This window comes from Cygnus atratus, chromosome 1 (assembly GCF_013377495.2).
Source record: "Cygnus atratus isolate AKBS03 ecotype Queensland, Australia chromosome 1, CAtr_DNAZoo_HiC_assembly, whole genome shotgun sequence".
In the NCBI taxonomy this organism is placed as follows: Eukaryota; Metazoa; Chordata; class Aves; order Anseriformes; family Anatidae; genus Cygnus; species Cygnus atratus.
In genome coordinates this window covers 32,369,467-32,391,059 of record NC_066362.1, presented here as the reverse complement: position 1 = coordinate 32,391,059, position 21,593 = coordinate 32,369,467, and the positions used below count along the sequence as shown (strand labels likewise).

The following is a 21,593-nucleotide window of genomic DNA, read 5'->3' as shown; positions in this document are numbered from 1 at the left end:
ATTTTTTGAATTGGAGATCTCAGAGCTCCCTAAGCTTGTTTTTGTCTCAAATGCTTTTCCTTCTGTGTAGAAAACTGCTATGAGGGATGACTTATCTCACTGTTCTTCCTATCACAAACAGAGTGGGACAAAATGCAGGACATAGCCCTTCTAAATACAGCCTGGCATAGGCAAGGTACAAATTTCTTCCTTGACAGGTCAGGCAGATGGGAGACTCACGTACACTCCCTCACATATGGATCCAGTCTCTCTGCTCATGCATAAGCAATGCCATGCAGAGCACCTACCTTTCACTCACATTACTAGCCCATGAATAGCACGCCCCACCTGGACACACAGGTGGCCTGTGGACTAAACTGCGTTTCCCAGGATGCTTCTATCTCCTTGATTTTCCTCACAAAAGCCAAGGAAAGGTCATGATGTCAGAGCAGCAAACGTTATCTCAGATGCCAACCACCCCACAGCTGGCTTAGAGCCCCAGGTTTTGTTTTGTCCTTTTCCCTTCTTGCTTCTGAGCCTGGAGCTATTGCTTATACTGGAAATCAGTGGGGAGACAGAAGTGTTTAGAGGAGGTCTGAATAACTCTTTGGGTAGAGCAGATCGATGGGAGAATGGTGAATTACTGACACTTCATTGACCAAAGAGCGGGGGGAGAGCATGAGAGAATGAGGTCCCCAGAAAGGGTCTGACCCATCAGGTTGTCACGCTTGAACCGTTCTGGTGAGGTCTGACCACTCTTACTTTTCCACATGAGACAGCATAAAAGAACTTTGCTATCAAAATGAGAAAATATTCCTCAAGACCTGACCCGAAGAGTTTGAACTGGATCAAAATTATGTTAGAACAAAAAGCTCTGTTTGAATATTTCAGATAATTACACATTTTCAGGTAGTATGGTTAAGTGAAGAAAATTAAGAAGATACATAAACTTGAACAATTACCACTTGTATGAAAGAAAGTTGGTTGATCTGAATTATTAGGATTTATTGTCAATGTATGTTAATTATTTTAAACTTACAGCAGAGTTTACTAATAATACCCAGCACAGAAATTAATGCTATCAAAAATATTTTAGTAATCTCAAATGGCAATCATGTGTTACTTCTTGATTGCCAGGCTACATGTAACAAATCGTGGACAGTTTTATCCTCTCAGAATCCATTTAACAATGTCTGCCCAGATTAGTAGTCAGAACGTTCAATATAAATTCTCTGTGAAAGTGAAGATTTTGTATTGAGACAGAGAGTAAATGCTGAGGAACTTGTTTGTTGACTTGCTTATCCAAACTGAGGCCAAACTGAGTTACTTGCTTTGGTTATAGCATGAGAATAAAAGATTCACTGGGAGCACTAACACTGAAAAATATTATTATGCTTTTTCTATTTACACTGTTTACTGGGAAACCTGCCTTCCCTTCTGTGTAATTCCAGGTTTCAGTCCAGTAGTGAGTATCCTATTACAAGATAAAATATTTAAGTATGAAAGAATTAATGGGTGAGCTTAAAAATTTCCAAAATAAAGAGTGAATAATGTATGTGTGCATATGTATGAATATTTTACTATATATGTATATACACATAATTATTTTGTGGTTTTGTGCAGTTGTACTTGTATGACTGCATCACAAAAGAAACCTTTACACAAACATAATGAAAGATTTGTTTTGTTTAGATTAGTGTGTAATTTTGGTTGGCAAAGCTATGTCTAATTAGTTTTTCTCAGTGCAGCTTATAATGAAAAGAATGGATATTTCAAGAAGCTGTCTTTCGAAACAAATATATGAACTACATTCATATAAGTGAAAAGAATGTAATAGTCCAGTACACATTTATCATCTTGACTGTGAATGCACAGAATACAGAAATATAAGTTATCAAACCAAACACTCAATTAGGTGCATAACAGAAAATCACTGAAAGAAGCTATATTTCATTTCTCTGTGGGAGACACGGCTATCTATCCTATAAGGAAGCTTACCCTACTTGCAGGGCACAAAATATTGTCCAATTAAAAATCCTACATGAACCCATGTTTAACGCCATCTTCTATGAATATAACAGATGTACATGATGTAGTAGCCTGTAGCAATTCTGAGCAACTAATTTGAATAAAAGTTTTTAAAACTATATCACTAACTTGTTGCATCAAAGTATTATGATTACTAACCCATTTCTGAGTATGTTCAGTTTTGCTTTTCGGTAAAGAAAGCTAGACAGAGCTTATGGAAGCACACACTAAGAGAATATTATTCAGTTTCCAAAGTCAAACATAGAGAATCAGAATTTTACAGTTCCCCACATTATTTTTTTTCTTCTCCATGTTGGTATGTTCTCTTTTATTATTTCAGGCAGGAGTCCTATGTCAGGCACGTATTTGCACCAATGAAGACTGATCATTGTGTACACGTACAATGAATGTCTAGCCAGGGACACCACAGAAATGGATTCCAGTCTGCTACTTGCATATTCAAACACTGAGCTGGTGCATATTGTTCTGTCACCCTGTCTGCAATCAGTATTCAGCTGCACAATCCACTGTTATCTCTACACTCCACCATTTTGATAATCTATCTTTGCATATCATTTTTCTCTTCCCTGGTTACACAGACCTCAGCAGCACTTCTACTCTCTTCCAGTAATCTCATTTCTCTTTGTTCATGTTCTTTTTTTCCTGTACAGCTAAAAGTTCACATGCAGAACTCTTTACATCTTGCTCATTATAATCCCCTTGTCCTTTGTCAGGAAAGTTTTGAGGACAATTAATATTGGGACAGTTTGTCAAGATAGAAAGAGTATAAGGGTCTTTCCTCTATTAACCAAACTGTGTGCACAACCCAGGGATGTCCTGGTGATATTATTGTAACTACTATGAGTGATGTTTCACAGGATTTGAAGGTGGGGGGAAGGGGGGGGGGGCAAGGGAAGACATTGCAATGTGATTGTGATTTCAGGCACATAGTAGGCAGAGTTTAGCCATGGGCCTTGTTGACATCAGTGACAGTATTATAACCTGAGCAAATGCCATGGCATTAGCGTGCTCTGCCTTCAACAGCACTACCCACATGTACTGCTTGTAAGAGCTCACTCTGAGGCAGTTGTGTAAGAGTGTAACACTTTCAGCAAACCTCAGTGTACCATCCAGAAAGTTCAGTATTGTACAAGTCGGTTCACTAAGAAGAATATTATGAAGACGTGAAGAGCAGTGAGGCTGATGAGCCTCACCATGGATGGGACCTCTGCACAGTATGCCATCATCTGCATCGGGGGCCTCACTTGATCCCACAATAGCTGAGGTTCCTAGCATCAGAAGGGACATAAGATTAGCTATCACATTTTCTATAATTCCCAGACTTTACACAATAAACCAGTTTAGCAGCCTTGAGTGTTCATGTCTTTCTTGCTGAGATCACAAAAGAATCAGCACCTGCTTCATGCAAAACAGAGGTCCCATAACTCCTTACTAAATTAGTTATAGGTAATTTTTCATAGACTGCCTTAACAATATTTTGTTCCTTCTGCAGTTCACTTTTTAATGTGTTTAGTCATCTTTCTTCTATCTTGAGAAGTGCTTTCCTTAAAAAAAAGAGTCCTTTAGCATAGGTCGGACTTATTCAGTGTTCCAGGGGAATAAAAAAAACTATTCACAAAAGAACCAGTCTTCTCCCATTGTACTTCTGCTTCCTCTAATATCCAAACATTACAAATAACTACTGTTTTAAGCTATTTATGTAACCTATCAGTAGCTACTGTTGCTCGCTTGTAGTTAGTCTTGTCCAAGACCTTTGTTTGGCTTAAATTAACAATCCTTTTTTTCTTGTTGTTTCCTTCAAATGCCAGTCCTCGCATATCATATATAATTTGACAGATGGTGCAGGGATATTTAATACCCCACTGGTATTTTCCTTCCTTAGTCTACAAACATTCCCATCCTATCCTAGTGATTCCACCAGCGTTCCAGATACTTCATTGCATTCTGAAAGCTATCTCGCCAAATCCCTATCCAGGGGATTTGTAACACAGACCATAACAGCATTATACAAATGTGTCTCTGCATGGTGGAATTAGCCATGAGCAGAGCTGGAGAAGACCACAATGGAGATCTTTTTATCAATAAAACAACAACAAAAAAGCTATAAAAAGTAGAACGTACTTAAAACAACTCCTTAGTGAGAGACTAGATAAAGACAAATAGCAAATGGACATTTTTGAGCTAGCTGAGCTGTTTGTGGAAGAATTATATTTTGAAGATATACAAAAGGCAGCCAGAATCCTCAGGAGCAACCAAGCACCAGTTGCTGACAATGCTTCCAAGGAATGATTTAAAACAGGAGAGCATAAGCTAAATTAAAACCTTTACTAATTAGTTGCATTGGAGAGCTGAAAGTGTTTCCAAATGGGAAACACAAAGCCATCACATGATCAGCTGTTACAAACAAGTGGATGGTGTCTCCATCCCCATGATAATCCATCTATCTTTGGTATGTTTATAGACATTTTCTAATTTTACAAAGAAAAACCTGAAAGCAAAAATGAAGTTACCAGAAAAAAAACAAGTCCAGTATGTATCCAATATTTACATTGCTTGTGTGTAGCACATACTATCAAGGATGCTTCATTTGGAACATTTCAGAAATAAGGCTGTTTACATCACCCCATTTCAACAATAACAAATGAAATACCAAGACTTGTCATTATCTTGCATAACTCTATCAATATTTTAACTTCCCTCCTCCATTTTTCCCACTTACTAGAAAAAAAAGGGTCTAATTTTTACTGATATCTAATATGCACTACCTAAATAACGTCTCTACAGAATGTACACTTCTGCACAGGGTGATTTTAGTTCAGTGCTTAAAGCTAAAAACAAGAGCATTTATGCCAACTTTTAGGTTTCTAAACCCCCATTAAGCATACTCTTTAGCATGAAAATCACTCACGAAAAAAAAAAACAGCATTTTTTACTTTATCTCCATTTTAAACTTTTGGTAAAATTTGTTAATGTGAATATTATTTGAAAGAAAATACAGATTTTTAACTGCAAGATTTATGACTGCAAGAAGTCATAACATCTTTTGCAACAATATAAATGTACTTTTAACAGTGCTTTATTATTCTCCCTATCTGGTGTATAAATTTGAAAGGAAAAATCCCTATCGTGACACCTTGCTTTTAACCCCTTTTTCCATTTTCCAGTCTGTGAAATTGTGTTAGCAGTTAGAAAAAGTGTTGTTTTTTTTTTTCTTTTTGTGCTTGACTCTTAATTAATCTCCTTTCTAGTCTTTTAGACAAGGCGATTCTTTAGACAAAGGTAAACAAAGCTTGATGAGATTTTACTGACTTAATGATATGACACTCTTACAATTGCTAGCCCACTTGTAACATATCCAAGCATTTTTTGATTCATCTGCTTTACATTTCTGACCACTCCAGTACACTGAGACAGAATCTTCCTCTTCATGCCTTGCACAGCAAGAAGCTGTTTGAGCCCCTCTGCATAACTCAGTCTTTTCAATCACATTATCTTTTCACCAGGCTTTCAAATGTATATGATGTATACAAATTGTGAAGACTATTTGTAACATTAAGGAACAGGTGTCCCCACCCTAATGAGCATAGCAGAAAAATATTACTTTATTTATACCTTTCATTGCACATCTCTTAGCTGATTCCTAGATGACTTCAGCAAACTCCATGAGGCTTACTATTTTTCTTAATTGCCTTCAGTGAAGAATTTTGTCAAAAGCCTTTTGAAAGTCCAAATAAATTAGATCAAGCATTTCCTCCTCATCCATTATTTTGATGACATGTTCAAAGACTTCTAACAGATCAGAGAAGGTTTTCTTTCAGCAAAGCTACCCTGGTTTCTTTTAGCAGAATTTAATCTAGAGTTCTGTTCATAATTCTATTATTAATGATGTATCCAATCCATTTAACTAATACTGAGCTAAGACTTACAGGTCAGTAGGATAATTCTTGTTTGTTGAAAAAAAGCATCAAAACCAAACCAAAAGCCAGTTTTTAACCTTCAGTTTTTCAATAGGCAATTAAGTGCTAATAAAATTTGCATCAGTTCAGCCCCTTCAGTTCCTTACGAGCCTTGGCTGCAGACAATCAGCCACCTGATTCTGCTCTCTTTTTAGTCTTCACATTTCTCTTAGCGTTTCCTTTAATTGCCCCAATTTAATATAGAGTCTCATCCTTACTACTTAAGAAGTATAGGTACTTCTTTACATTTTCTATAGCAGAATCCACGCAAATAAATCTTTTCACTTCTCTGTAAAAAATTCCCTCTAAATCTTTCCCTTTACTCTTTAAAAAACAGCAGGTATGTCGATATTTTCAGCAGATTTTCTGCTTCTGAAGTAGTTGAAAAAAATCTTTGTAATTTCTTTCATCTTTAGCCACAAGATTCTCTGTCTGCCTCTTAGACTATACATTTTCCGTCTTCCATTTTTTCCTGACATAATATGGGTTCTATTTCATCAGTTCCACTTGGTCTGAATTTACCTGGAAGAGGCTACGGTTAAGGTCAAACAAACGCTTAACACTCACAATTTTTTGTATTGATTTTTATATATTTTTCCTAATAATCTGAAGGTGACTTGCTATTTGCAATCCCATTCAAGTGCAAATTCAAATAATTACTCCTATTAATTTCAAGGTCACAAAAGGACATCTACATATCTACTTACCTTAATTAAAAGGACTCACAATTGGTCATCTAAGTATTTTCAGATGCAGTAAAAATTTTGGAGTAAACTCCAAAATAAATGGTGTCAAGGTTACAACAAAAGAAACAGTATAAATCGATTTTAAAATTATATTTTTACATAAACATTTTTTTAGGAAGTGTTCACTTGTATACAGCTTGTAATGCTTATTTTTTGTTAGATCAAGTGTCATTTTTTCCATTTTTCTTTTCTTACCTTGTATTCCCATTATATCTCTTCCTGCCACAAAGAATTAGAAGATAGACTTTTGGATGATCTATAAAAGCTTAATTTACCAGAATTTGATTTTTATTATATTCATACCAGAATAAAATGATCCTAACGTTTCCTTTCTTCCAGAAAGCTCTGGCAGACTTTCCCCAGTCTGGGTAGGGTTTGTCCTGAAGCATCATGTCAGTGACCTACAGAGAAAACAGAAATAACATATAGTTAAACTGCTGCCAGAAGAGAAAGCACTAAGAAGGACTTAAAGAACACTTTATGTATGACAAATCTGCTTCAGTTCTGATTATTTTAATTATAGACAATAGAAAAATAGTATCTCCAGCATCATTTTTAATCAACATGAAGTATATTGTCCTACATATTCTGCCTCTAGAAGTGCAAATGATTCCTTGAGAAAAAGAAGGAAACCTGTGGAGATCCAAAGAAGAGAGGAAGAACTAACCTAAAAGTTAGGGCAACCTATAGCATGTAAGTTGGTTTCACCTATGGCTACAGAGCTTGCATACTTGTGGCTTTTCAGCCCAACCTGGGATGGGGACCCATTTCCACGAGAGCAGCATTGGCAGCATTTTCACTCTTGAAGCCAGAGTTGTATCAGGGAGCGTAAGCCCATGAATTAAGCGCTATATGCCATTTATAATCTTCTCTTGCTTCCTGGTATCAGTAACAAAGCACACTTGAAAACCCCTTAAAACTTGCATGAAATTTAAAAATATGAAATATTTATTCTCATTTTCATAATTCCTATCTGAATATCCTATCTGAAAAGACCATCTGTTTCTCTGTCCAGAGACTCACATGCATGCACTACTTCTGGTTAGTACACAAAAGAATTAAAAATGACGTTCAGCTAAATGAAGGAGGTGAATACCCCTCAGGCCCTTGCACCTTTGGGAAGCTCATGTTTTCATATTCATTTATTTCAAGATAACTGTACTACAAGTCAGTGAAAGTTACATACAGTAAACTCATCATCTCTGTTGTGCAAAAGATCAGAACAGTGGAAAAGCTATCCATACATAAAGGTTAAGAAAGAATTGATAAAGAACAGATAAAGGAAATAGGGGAGAGAAGCTGCTACTAAATACAAGTGAAACAAATTCTTACTGTCTGTCATTGGTATCAGTACACGGTGGAAAATTACTAATTGTTTTGATTAGTATGAAAATAATGAAATTTCAGTAGGAAACAAGTTCAACTTGAAGTCAAGATTTCTTGTTTTTATTTTCCACTTCATTTATTTTGGTACAGAGTTTTTAAGATCTCATTTTCCATGCGGTGTGTGAGCTACTACTTTCAAAGACATTAACAATGTTAAAAGAACACATAGCCCGTGATTACATCAAAAGCACAATAAATTCAGCTTCTAAATTTTGGCTCATAGTCCTCTAAGGGTTAAAAGTGCTTAGTGTATTAGCCTGAAGGACTGGGGTCTGAAGGATAATGAATATGTTAAATAAGTGGAAATACACATTCTAGGATTTTATGATGCCATTAAACCTAGCCTGAAGAAAGAGCACATTATATCCTGCAATACCACCTTTATTAATTGTTTTCTGTAGGTAATTCTTTTCTCAGATAAACATGCTATGATACTTTTTTACAAGACCCCAATTAGCTAAACAAATATTTCAATGAATATTTAATGTTGAACAAGACCTCTGTAAAGATTTAATTTACTACTTTAGTAACATTTAATCTCTTAGGAAAAATCTACACAGTAATAAATACTTGTGAAGAAGAACAGTTATTCTGAGAGGTTTTACTCAATTTTTAAAATAGTTGCTCCAGACGCTTTCTGGGAAATACTTCTTATTTGCTAGAAGGATGCAATCTGCTGCTCTGTGACCAATTATTAGAGGCATGTTTCATGAGAATGACATTCAAGAAGGAGATATTTTTTGAGGAAAATGGCAAGAGGAGGCAGGAAATGTTCTTTCTGATATCAGACAGTTGGCCCCTCATCTCCCAGCTGTGGCATTTATTTAAAGTCATATCACCAGATCAATGTCAGGTCACTTGCAGCTAAATTGGCTGAAGCAGAGACGGTCATTAAAGGGATGCATTCTATAAAGAGAAATCCAATTACCTTTTGCATTAGAGAAATCAAATTCATTTTCTGGTTTGGTCAAGGATGGCTTACGGGAGAAAAGTACTCAACACTGTCACAGTGCAAATAACTTTTTGGACAGAAACACCAAAAAACATTGCTGCTGTTAGAATGATTTTGGAAAAAGAAACAAAAATATAAACTTTAATTTTATTTGCACAACTTAATAATATGAGATGTGCATGGTTTGGGGGTTTTAGAATTTTTCTCTTTTTGTATTTCACTGTGCAATTACTGACTAGTAAACATTTATCTTACTTTTTACTCTACTGTATTTGAAAACACTGCTGATATTCAGGAATAGAAAATAATTGATCACTTCAGTAATTCCATGTATCCCTGCATCTTACATAATCAAGATAAACCAGAGAAAGCAACTTACAAAGTAATTAATGCATTTTTTTCTTGAAGAGCTAAGAGATGTGATATCATACTTTAAACAATTAATTACACTGACTCAATTCAAAAAGAAATGGCCCCTATCATTATGACTGCATACTCTTTCATTTTATTTAGTGTCTAATGAGAGAAATGGATAGACTGAATGGAAGTGCACAAACAAAGCTTCATAATGCACATTTACTGACTTTTTCAGTTACAAATGCCACTGCAAAATATTTTCATTAAAAAAAATAAGTATGCCTGGCAATATATTACGCGATCTTAAATTTCACTTTGCCAAATTAAAATAATACTTTATTAACTATTCATATGGTTCATTTCACATTAATTATGAAAATAACATAATGTTTTTAAAGGAATGTTACTATCATCAAATTAGTAGCAAAATGTTACAATTCACAGTTTTTGCTATAGAAAATTAAATAGTTACTTTTGATATGATATACTGCAATAATTTGAAAAATTATATCATGTCATATGAAATAAGAAACCGAGATTCAAAGTCATGTTCAGAGCAAGTAACTTACACAGACAACCAGAGCAGAAAGAAAAAATCTAAAACAAAAAACAATCAACCAACCAAAAAAAAGGGAAACAAACAAACAAACAAACAAAAAGCAACAGTAGGATATTGTAGGATATCTAAGGTACCTCACTAAGTGGAACAGCAAGGTAGCTTAAGGATCATATAAATATTCTTTCCATGCCACTGGTCTTTGAGCATATTGCTGGGGATGCTCTGCACATACCTTACATCTCTCCTCCCTAGACAATCATGTTCAAAAATGCTGTGGTGGAAGCCACAGAATCCTTCCCAGCAATGTCTGCAGTGGGAGTTTCAGGAAATTCTAAGTATCTTCTATTAATAAGCTAATTGCAAGTGACACTTTCTTAAAAAAAGAAGAAAATGACCTCATACTATGGCCATGCTTTCAAAACATCTTCCAAATTACTCATTTGTAGGAGCTACGCTGTGATCTTCAGAGCACTAACTGATAATTCCTGGAAAACTAATGTGGCATGGGCTTCTAGCCAAGCTGTTTTCATCTGCCGAATTGCACTTCAGAAACCTAAAAATATAAAAATACATCAAATAGTTTCATAGTAGCACTTCTCTATAAAAGCAACTGTAGAAACTGCATCTTGGAAGAGAAATGGAAGCTGAACAAGCTCTCGAGGATGTGATGTGTTCCATGGCATAACATTCATTAAGTAGATACCAACCTGCAGTGGGGGATTTTCATTGCTTTATTCACACGTTGATAAATTGTCAAAACAGGGTAAGAGCAACCCTCCAGAATTTAACCCAATTTAACAGAATGCGGAAGAAGCCAAGATCCACAAGAAAAGCTTGAAAATACAAACCATATGGTGAACTCTGAATATTTATTTATTTATTTATTTATTTATTTAGATTCAGTAATGAGCAGCACAAGGTATAACAACCAGCAGGACTGCAACATCTTGTGTCAGTAAAGAAGATGTTCATGCGCAACTACTCAGATCAGAGGGCAAAATTCCTTGGTGCTATTGCTGGAAAATGGAGTAGCTTGAGTAACTGCCTTTGGTAAAATTAATAAAAAATGAGTAAAAAAACAGGCAGAATGACCACCCTGCTTGGATGGAACAAATTCTGTGTTCCAAGCAATGTTTCAGAAGAGCAGCTTTTATTTTTGGCGTATTACATATTCTGCTCTTTACTATATATTTCTACCACTATCAAATATATGACACAGGTATCGTAAGTGTTAATTTATTTATATTTTTAGCAGCTTCAGAATTTCAAAATCTCTTGATTTAAATCATAAGCCTCCTCATAACTAGCACTAAATTAATTTAATTTGAAACTCAGCCTTGAAACAGTTCAGGATAAGTGCTTTTCCACTCTCCCCAAACTATTTAAACAACGAATAGATTATTTTCAGTCTTGCAATTAAGAAACATAACTGATAGGAACAAGAAGCATAAAGCATTAGTGGCAGAGGTGTGCCGTGGGGCAGTCACAGCAGAGCACTGGTGGGAACCAGGGATTCACAAGCAATTTCCCAGGGCTGGTGTGTGCACGTTGTTTTGTTTTGTACAGCACAACATTTCTCATCAAAATAGCCTGTTGGTACTTTTTGTAAGTACTCAGCAATGCTTATGTAACAGTAAGAGGGTTTGTTTGTTTTTCCCTTGATGGTGTGGCTAAATCAGGTTAAAGTATTAACATTTGTAGAAGCCAAAGTGGGAAGTCAACGAGAGCAAATGTGTACCACGAAGTGCGTACTACACTCCCATTCCATTTCCTTCACTTTTCAGCTATGTGCTTTTAGGTAAAAACTATATATAAGTGGTCCAGTAACTACACATCAATTCTTTATCACATCATGGTCTTCAAGTAGTATACTACATCACGGTAAGTGTACACAAAACCAGGGATACATTTAGTATTCAGTCATTAAAAGCTTCCATCCATCATTTTTGTCTTCATTCTCTTTGAGATAAAAATTGCAGAGTTGTTCACTTGAAGTACAAAAGTAACCTATACGGAAGATGCTTTTATGCTTCTATCAGCTGGACATTAGGGAAAAAAAACTGTCTTCTGTGGATCATAGCTCAACACTTTCATGGCTTACACAACAATAATGTGAAATGTCTTCATTAATTATGAAATTCTTTTGGCAGATGAGCAGAAGAGTCAAAAACTTTGATACACATACCTCAGAAATAACTGTTAATTAATTTCAGTCCATTCTGCTGCATTTGGAAAACACAGAATGTGGAACTGTGTGAAAACTATGCAACAAATATTTATCCTTAGTTTTCTGATCTATAGGAGAGATGATATTTTTCAAGCTAAATATTAAGTCAGATGCAAATGCATTGCCAGATTTTAAAGTAGTTTTGTCTGCTTGTCTATTTTTAAACATTCCTAATGCAGGTTCATTGCTACCCTGAAAACAACCACACTCATTAGATTATTTCTCCTTCATTTTAATTGTACGAAATTCTTTTTATATTTGCATTTGCAAAGCAAGAGCAATCACAGAGACAAAATATGGCCCCTTCAATCTACTCTTTAATTGTTTTCTCAGTTTAATCAGAGCTAGCACATTGTTCTTGCCTTAGCAACACATTGTTTCAACAATAGGTAAATCCTAAAAACCAACATAAATTTGCCATCACAATTCAGTGCTAACTATGAGTGATAAATACTACTATGTTTCACTTTTGTTGCTTCCACAACAGCCCCCAATATTATTTTCTGCCCATTTTCCATCAGTGTTTTCCGTGTTGCCCTTGCAAGCTATGCTACATCAGAATTATTCTCCCAATCCACAGCATTTGCACACATGCACTGCCTTAAGCCTGCATTTCCACCAAACACAGTTAAAATACTTCTTTTCTATAGACATTGAGAATGTTAATTACTGCTGTCTTTACTGATCCATGTAAATTTATTTCTTCACCCACTGAGGAAGCAGAAAACCTCTCTTTTAGCCAGCAGATCTTTGTTTTTTGAATATTACCACAGCAGCTTCTGGCATAGTAGCAATCTATGCAGGGATAACAGCAGCAAGACAAGAACACCTTTAAAAACAAAACAACAGAACAAAACTATACCAAAAAGAGATCAAGAGGTGAGTCAGGAAGGAATCTGGCCTGCAATAATTTTATGTATATTCAAATTATTCTGGAAATTATACTCTGTATTTCAATATCCACAGAAATAATTCCTGAATAAATGTTACTACAAAAAAAATTAAATAAATCTAAAACACAGAAACAAAATGCAATTTCCTTTAACTGGATTTTTTTTTGATACTTCATAAATATAAATAACTGCTGTTTAGAACCAATTGTACAAATAAAGTAGGGCTTCTGCAAAAAAAATCTAAGCTACACTAGCTCATCTCCTATTTCAAGTCCCTACTGTACACAAAAATCACTGAGTATTTGCAACACAGTATGCTAGTTGCCATGTGGCAATCACTTGCTATTTAAATAGATATTGACACCAAGTTTCAGGAGATATTTTTTCTTGCTTTACTACTTCTTTATTAGTGTTACAAACGCATAAGCAGAGGTCTGGGTAATACCACATATTACAGATAAAGTGTAATACAGAAAACCACACCATGATTTTTATTTATGGATTTCAACTCCGTTCCATCTGAGGCTGACACGGCAGGAAAACTTGCTTTATTTATTTAAGGAGCTTGGTGGCTTTGTTAAAGGCAAGAGGTAGACATCATGACAGATCTGGCATACATATGCCATACACATCTAGACCAATGTAGATTGGTCACTGAAAAGAAAAAGGCATTTCTGGGGTGCAATTCATTTCAAAATAGATTATGTTTTAAAGGTTTACCTATTTCTCTTCACTCTAAAAAAGGTTCTCAAACACAGATATTCACACTACTGATATTGAAAGGCTGGTAATATGAATCACAACCAAGTGTTCTACATTTCATAGTGTTTCTCATTGAAGTTTCAGTAGTTCAATTAATTAAACAGGTGATGGCTCATGGGGGATGAGGTTTTGTCACATGGAAAGGGTCATATTCACATATCCTAAGCCTAAAAAGGGGACTTTTGCCCTCAGTGGGCTGATTCAGGAGAACAGAGGATCCAAGTTCCTTGGACAGGTCTTGGACAGGAATAAGCACAGCTGAAGGATTCTGGAGAACGGATGAGTCCTATCAGAGTCATATCACAGAAGTCATATCACAGAAGGATGACGCACAAAACGGTTACCCCAGAGAAGCTGTGGATGCCCCATCCCTGGAGGTGTTCAAGGCCAGGCTGGATGGGGCTTCGGGCAGCCTGGTCTAGTGGGAGGTGTCCCTGCCCATGGCAGGGGGTTGGAACTGGGTGGTCTTTGAGGTGCCTTCCAACCCAAACCATTCTGTGATTCTATGAAATCAGTAAGCAGTCAACAAGTAAAACACTGACAAAGGGCTCAAAATGTGTTCACACTGCAAGGGCCTTTTTATGAAAAACACAAGTAGTATTTTTTAAGTTAGGATGGGACCCATGATATCTTGGAATACAACAGGAATGCAAGCATAACTCCTTTTACTTCCAAACTACAGCAATGTACAGGTTTGGGGGTCCCAACTGTATAGTCACATCACACAAACACAGGAATCTCTGTTTTGGCATGTGTGAATCTATACATGAAATGATGGCACAATTAAGGTGTGATTCATTCTCTGGGACTAAGTCTTAAGCATAGCAAAATTTTAATGTCTGAATATGCCTGTAAGTCACAGACAAGAAGTTTAATTGACCCATCTCATAAAGGACGCAGAGCTTAGAAAGCTCACTGTCAGCAGCAATGGAAAATTGAAAAAAGTCTGGTTTGACTTATCTTAGGTATGACATAGATGCTGAGCTGTTCTGTCTAGATTGCCAACCATTCAGGATATATCCACAAGGAGTACTCGTGTCTCCAAAGTCAGTTCTCCCAGACTTTACCAACAGAATGCTTACCACAGGACCAGCTGTGGAGCATGCTCCCTGCCTAGCCATGTATTTAAAGAATAAACCACCCAGTTCCCGACATGAATGGGTCTTTTGCAAGACATATTCAAAACTGAAAGGGTTTTACTGCTTGAATTTATTTCAGGTTTACTTTCTTTCAACATCTCCATCCGACAGCTTTCTCGGTAAGACTTGCCTGCCTTCATGTGCTGTAACAGATGAGCCATTAACTACTACTCTTGGGCAGTGGCATCATTTGGATTCTTATCATGAAATCTTCAGAGACAGAAGCTCACTGTTGGACTTGTAAACTGTCAGTGCAACTTTTCCTGTATAGTGTGTGTTTCAATGTGCCAAAAGTTATCATTTACTCTTCTGAGAAACTGTTAAATGCAATCACAGAATCATAGAATCGTAGAACAGTTTGGGTTGGAAGGGACCTTAAAGACCACCCAGTTCCAACCCTTGTTGAATCTCGTGAGGTTTGCACAGGCCAACCTCTCAGGCCTGCCCAGGTCTCTCTGGATGGCATCCCTTCCCTCCAGAGTGTCGACCACACCACACAGCTTGGTGGCATCAGCAAATTTGCTGAGGGTGCACTTAGTCCCACTGTCCTTGTCACTGACAAAGAAATTAAACAGCGCCGGTCCCAATACCAACCCCTGAGAAACACCACTCATTACTGATCCCCACTTGGACATTGAGCCATTGACCACAACTCTTTGAGTGCAAATTGTAGTTTTGGAGTTCTCTCTCTGCAGATAAAAGTGGATATAGACAACAAATATGTCACTTGATGTCTTTTCACCTGCCTTTCCCTTTCCTACCGTAATTTTTAACTATATTTGATGAGCTAAAGAATAAGAATCAAACTAATTCATAGGCAGGACTTGCAGTCAGGACATAGCATTAGGGTGAGTCTATAGTAGGTGAGGGAGTAAAAGAAGAAACATTTATGATAATAGAAAATTACTTATGGACAAGTTGGGGGGCAGTGTTGTTTTCCTCTCTATTTAACTCCTACATAGTGACTACTAAGGAAGTATTTTCTTGTGGAGAGGGCTGAGTGAATGTAAGATATAACAAGTATTTTACAACTTGATTCTTGGGAATTACATTTACATCAGGCAGCGTGTTCTAGATCAACAGTATGTGTTGAGTAAAGATAAGCCACATAAGCACATCTTTCAAACCTCTTCATTGGTACCTACATTGCACAGAATCTGGTAAACATGAATTAATAAGTTCAAAGAAAAACACAAGATCTGATTTCAAGCTCTGATGTTCACCCTCTGTCTTTTACCATTCTCTCACACCCAGGCACAAAAGCCACAGGAGAACGGTCTGCACGAAGGGAGGTCCCCAGTGACATGCAGGAGGCACAAGGCCACCTTACTAAGACATCTGCCTGCTTACTCTTGCCAGAACAGAGAGCCCAATTAAATGAAAATCCATCTCCACGCTGCTGACATCGTGCTGCTTTTCCAGTTGCTTCAGAGCTGTGATGTACTGACAGCTCAGAGTGGTTTCAATCCATTTCATTTCTGTACAGAGACAGGCATAGAGAAGTGGGAGCTTTAGAATAAGTAAATGGGAACACGAGACTTCCTTTACATGGTCTTTCTTGTTCTGCACTCGTTGATCAAACATAACTGGCATTTTTCTGCATTTTCACTCTAAATAGAGAATGAAAAAGATTCTGCACAAAACAGGCTATTCATAGTTTCTAGAAGCAGTAACTCAAAAATTAAAGCTTTTAACAGAAAACAAACTGCAAAAAAATGTGAAGCACTTCTGAAAAATCTTCCCATGGTTCTTTAAAATATTTTCTTTATACTACTATAGGGTATTATGCAAATAAAATAATTTTCTACTCAAATCCTGGTCCTTTGCCAGATCTCTGTGCAACATCATTTTTAATTACCCTTGTATATTGGAGCTACAACTACATTGAGAAAATAATCCATCAACAGTTTAGAGTTCATCTATAAAGCAATGGCATCTCACATCTTCTGGGCAATTCTGTACTTCAGGTGCCAACACGGTCATAGTTTTAGCTGATCCCTTAAAAAAATTACTTTAATCTGACTTCTGGAATAAAGAGTGTACAGGGAGGATGCTCACTGGAAGGTGGTTAGTACTGGTTTCACTTCAACAGGGAAAAATCTCCAGACTGTTGCAAAGTCATTTGCTATTTTGTATAACAAATATTTTGCTTTTAAAAGGTGAACCAACTCTTTTTGTGTCAGAATTTGTTCTTTAGGAGCATTTCAGAAGTCATTTCTGAAAGCTCAAATCAAAAGTAAAATCAAAAAATAATTGTGAAAATGGCACAAAAGAAGAGTACAATATTTTCAGAAATCTGAGAAATACCAATTACTCTTAAACTGTATCAAGATTGTTTAAGGATTATCAGGATTGTTCTGCTAAAAGAGAAACAAAAAATCAGGGGAGGGTGTCAAGACAACGGAGCCAGACACTTTTAGGTGGTGCCCAGCAACAGGATGAGAAGCAACAGGCATGAACTGAAACACAGCTCAGAAATGCCAAACTAAGAAAAATAATGTATTTAAGTTTCTTTTATTTGCATTCAGACTTATGTTTTCAAAGACTTCCCCCCCTTTTATTGTTCAGCATGATGCCACATGATATGGAATACACCTTTGGCCAGTTTGGGTCAGCTGTCCTGTTTCTGTTGCTCCCAGCTCCTGTGCCCCCCCAGCCTCCTCACTGGCAGGGCAGTATGAGAAGTAGAAAAGTCCTTGGCTTACTTAGTGTGAGCACTGCTCTGCAACGACTAAACCATCAGTGTGTTCTCAGCATTATTTTCAACCTAAGTCCAAAACGTGACACCATACCAGGCTACTATGAAGAAAATTACCCCATCTTGGCCAGGATAATATGATACCTTGAAATTAAGTAGAAAATAGTTACACAAAATTCCAAGCTCAGGCTTTCAGATACAATTCCTGCTATTGAAGATTCAAGACAAAATATTACAATTTTTGGCAATAGTGAATCGTGATATCTTTTTGTACAATAAACAGCAAAGGGGGAAAGATGGTGGGCAAACATCAACCGCATATGTTTCAGACACCTATTTTTTGGTGGGGGGGAAGAATACTGAAGACACATCAGAAAATGGTTTATGAAGAATTCTTACATATTAGTTGGGTTGCTAGAGTTTATTTTGGAAAAGGAGGCACAGCAAGATGAGAGCTGGGAGAAATTTCTGTAAATCTAGAAACAAGATTTTACACTTCCTTCTGGACTGGCACTGAAAGATGTTCTATAGCCAGTTTGACAGTAAGTAGAGAACTGATTTTGCAGGCTGGGAAGTCAAGGATGGCTAGAAATGATTGTTAGTAACATTGTTTTCTTGCTTCCCCTTGGCTATAGAAAATAGCAGTCTTTAACCAAAATGTTGTTACCTGAGCATAGGCAGAACTTTGTATTTCTGTTGTTTTAGTTCAATAATGAGTGAAAGAATGCCAGAACCTCTCAGCAAACACAATATTCAAAGAGAGAGGAAGGAAATTTGTTCCACTATTTAAGCACATTTGAGAGCACAACCCTCAACATATGGTTGTTACTCAGCCTTCTATATCATAAAGTAAGTCTGTGTCCATGCTATAGTTTCATTTGAAAATGAATTTCTCTTATATAAACAAAGAATCAAGATTTTTTTTTCTTGACTTCAAAGGCATAGCTATCCATCTGCAAATGTTCATCCCATGGGGAAGCAGGATTGATGTCATTTAGAAGAAAGCAAATAACATTAGATCATGGTTGCACAGTTACTTGCCATTTGTTTGACATGCTTATTCTTTATCCCCTCTCTACACACAAACCCATATGAAGTCAACTAATGGTCACTCATTAAAATGTACTTTTTCCTTATTCATATTCATAAGACACACTGTAGAGCAAACCAACATATTCTTTAAAAAAGAATAAAGGAGAAAAACCTCAAGGATATCAACTTTACATGAAAGAGAAAGTTGCTTTTTTAGTTCAGATGTTACAAATTTAAAAATGCTACTTTATCAACATGGTGTAAAGCAGATTTTTTTTTATCAGATTTCCTTTTGAACAACATTTTTTTTTGGTCAATTATTACTTTTTATGTGGATAGTTCTCAAACCTGAACCATACTGTGTGCACAGCTGATATAGTACAATCTTTGCTCTACAGCTGGTCTTGTTTGTCATCTTAGCTTACTTGATTAAGCATTTTAATCAGTGTTTTGCATAAGATTGTGCACCTTCTGTTGGAAATTGCCTAGCTGGTATTTAATTGAAAACCAGTTGACTTCTCAACATCTTTCTTGGCTTTGTCCGTTTCTCATTCCATAACTTCTGAAAGGTTTATAATAAGTATCTCAAATCCCTTCTTTGCAAAATAATAATGAATGTTCTCCAAACATTTCAAAATTCTGTACTAACAATGTTGGTAAGCAGCTTCCAATGATGCTGGTAAGCTCTTTTACATTTAGCTTAATGCCTTGGAGAATAACAGAACCGCTTTCTCTTTCCATAAGCTTTGACCTTTTGCTTCTAACTAATATCAAATGTTAGTTGTAAGTATTATATTTATTCTTTCTCTTCTCACTGTTTCATTAAGTCACTCCTTTTCTTCAGCCAGATCAGGTGGTCATTTCTTTTGGATGAAACAATTCCACTTTTTCCCTCAGAGTTCTCAGGAAATTGAATGTAGATTATATTTACATGCTTGAATTAGCCGTAAAGTATAATTTAAAATCACCTTTATTTCATTTATCCTACCTATATTTATATATGTTTCCCTTATGATATTACCATAACCCTGGATCACTGTCATTTTGGCTTTTCTGAAGAGACCATTTGGCTGGACTCCAGCTCTTTGCCCTGCTCTGTTAGCACAAGGAGCGAAGCACTATAATCTGGGAAAATTTAAGTCTTCCCTCTGGAGCCCAAACCATAGTGTCTTAGTACATTCTAGATTTTTTTCTTTATTAAAGAAATAAAAATCTCTACACTGACTAAGCAGAAAGAGAAGAACTTATAAAAAATCTATGTCCTATAATTGTAAAATTTGAATTTGAAAATTTGAAAAATTGGAAGAGTTCTTTAGGTTCATTTATATAAACATGGAAACATAAATCTATGTATGCTTGTAAAATAGTAAATTGTAAAATAGTAATATCCATACTATTTTTCTATTAAAAATGCAACTCCTCTGTGAATATCGGCAAAAATATTTTATAACAGATGAAGAATGAAGTATGATTACAATTATAAATTAGCCAAAATTGATATGACCTTAGGTCTAGCATGAAGTAGTTCTCATGAAAAAAACAGAGTATGTATGGGAATTTTTAATTTATAATTTTAATTTATAATTTATAATTTATAATATAATTTATAATTGGACCTCCTGAATTCTATTCAAAGAAAACCAAGGTTTAATAAAGACCTTTATCAGCTTTGAAAAATATGATGATTTTTGATGGGAAAATGAAACAAGAAAATAGCCACTCAGAGATTACTGAAACAAGAAGTTCTAAAAAAAGAGTGACCTCAATGGAGGGAGAAATGACAGGGAGAAATGTGGAAATGATATAATACTATAAAAATGATTGCACGAGGTTGAAATAAGCTCTCTAAAAAGGCATACTTACATATAGTTGCAAAAGAATGGAGAACTGGTTCAGAGCTTAAAAGTATATGTTTACATTTCCTTCAATAGAAATGAAGGTTGACGCTGACAGGTAGATTATCCCTAGATTACAAGAAGCCACTGCTTTAAAAGATATATTCGAATACTACCTAGGACATCTCAGGCCCACCATCAGTTCCTGAAGTGTTCAAAAGACAATCTGAACATCTCTTCACATAATACGTGAGATCAACCCACAAAGCAAGAATCAAGTCAAGACAGACTAAAGACAGAGCTTCTGGGAAAAGAAAGTTCAGGCCTAAGACCCCGGTGTTATCATGTGCTTGAGAAGTAGGCAGAAGATATTGTTTTTTTATGCAAGCACTCATGATTAGAGTAGTCTCTAGACTTTTCACTTTCTGGATAAGTGAAGATATCTTAAAAATATACAGAATCCAGAGCTGTCATGTAAACCTATTCTATGTCTGCTGGAGAAACAATGGAATAACTGCTCAGTAATTCATAAGCTTTACAGTCTCATTTGATAAATATACAAAGAGACTTTATACGAGTCTTTGAGCATCTTTATCCCACACAAAGGAATTCAGCAAAGCAATCTCCAAGCTGGCATCAGTACAAGCCAGCATGTCTTCCTCTTATTGCACCATGGTGTTATCTGCATGTACATAGCTTTGATTCACAGGCAGCTGTAGTGGGTTTACGTGGCAAGGTTTTGGTAGCAGGGGGCCATAGGGGTGGCTTCTGTGAGAAGGATCTAGAAGCTGCCCCATGTTTGGTAAGGGCCCCACCGCTGACCAGAGCCGAGCCAATAAGCGATGTTGTTTTGCGCCTCTGCAAGAGCATTTTTAAGACAGGGAAAAGAAAAAAAAAAAAAAAAAACACGCTGCGCCACACAGCTGGGAGAGTGAGAGGAGTGAGGAACAGCCTTGCAGGCGCCAAGGTCAGTGAAGAAGGAGGGGAAGAGGTGCTCCAGGCACCAGAGCAGAAGTCCCCTGC

At 36.3% G+C, this 21,593-nt stretch overlaps 1 protein-coding gene across 4 annotated transcripts in view; it reads right to left on the bottom strand.

Annotated features, from left to right (window-relative positions):
• TMEM117 (transmembrane protein 117) overlaps nucleotides 1–21,593 on the bottom strand; it is a 211,883-nt gene that overhangs the window by 68,228 nt on the left and 122,062 nt on the right. For all 4 annotated transcript variants that reach the window (XM_050716931.1, XM_035544103.2, XM_035544104.2 and 1 more), the window contains exon 5: nucleotides 7,034–7,131. In XM_050716931.1, the coding sequence (XP_050572888.1) occupies nucleotides 7,034–7,131 (98 nt within the window). The remainder of the gene's footprint in view (nucleotides 1–7,033; nucleotides 7,132–21,593) is intronic.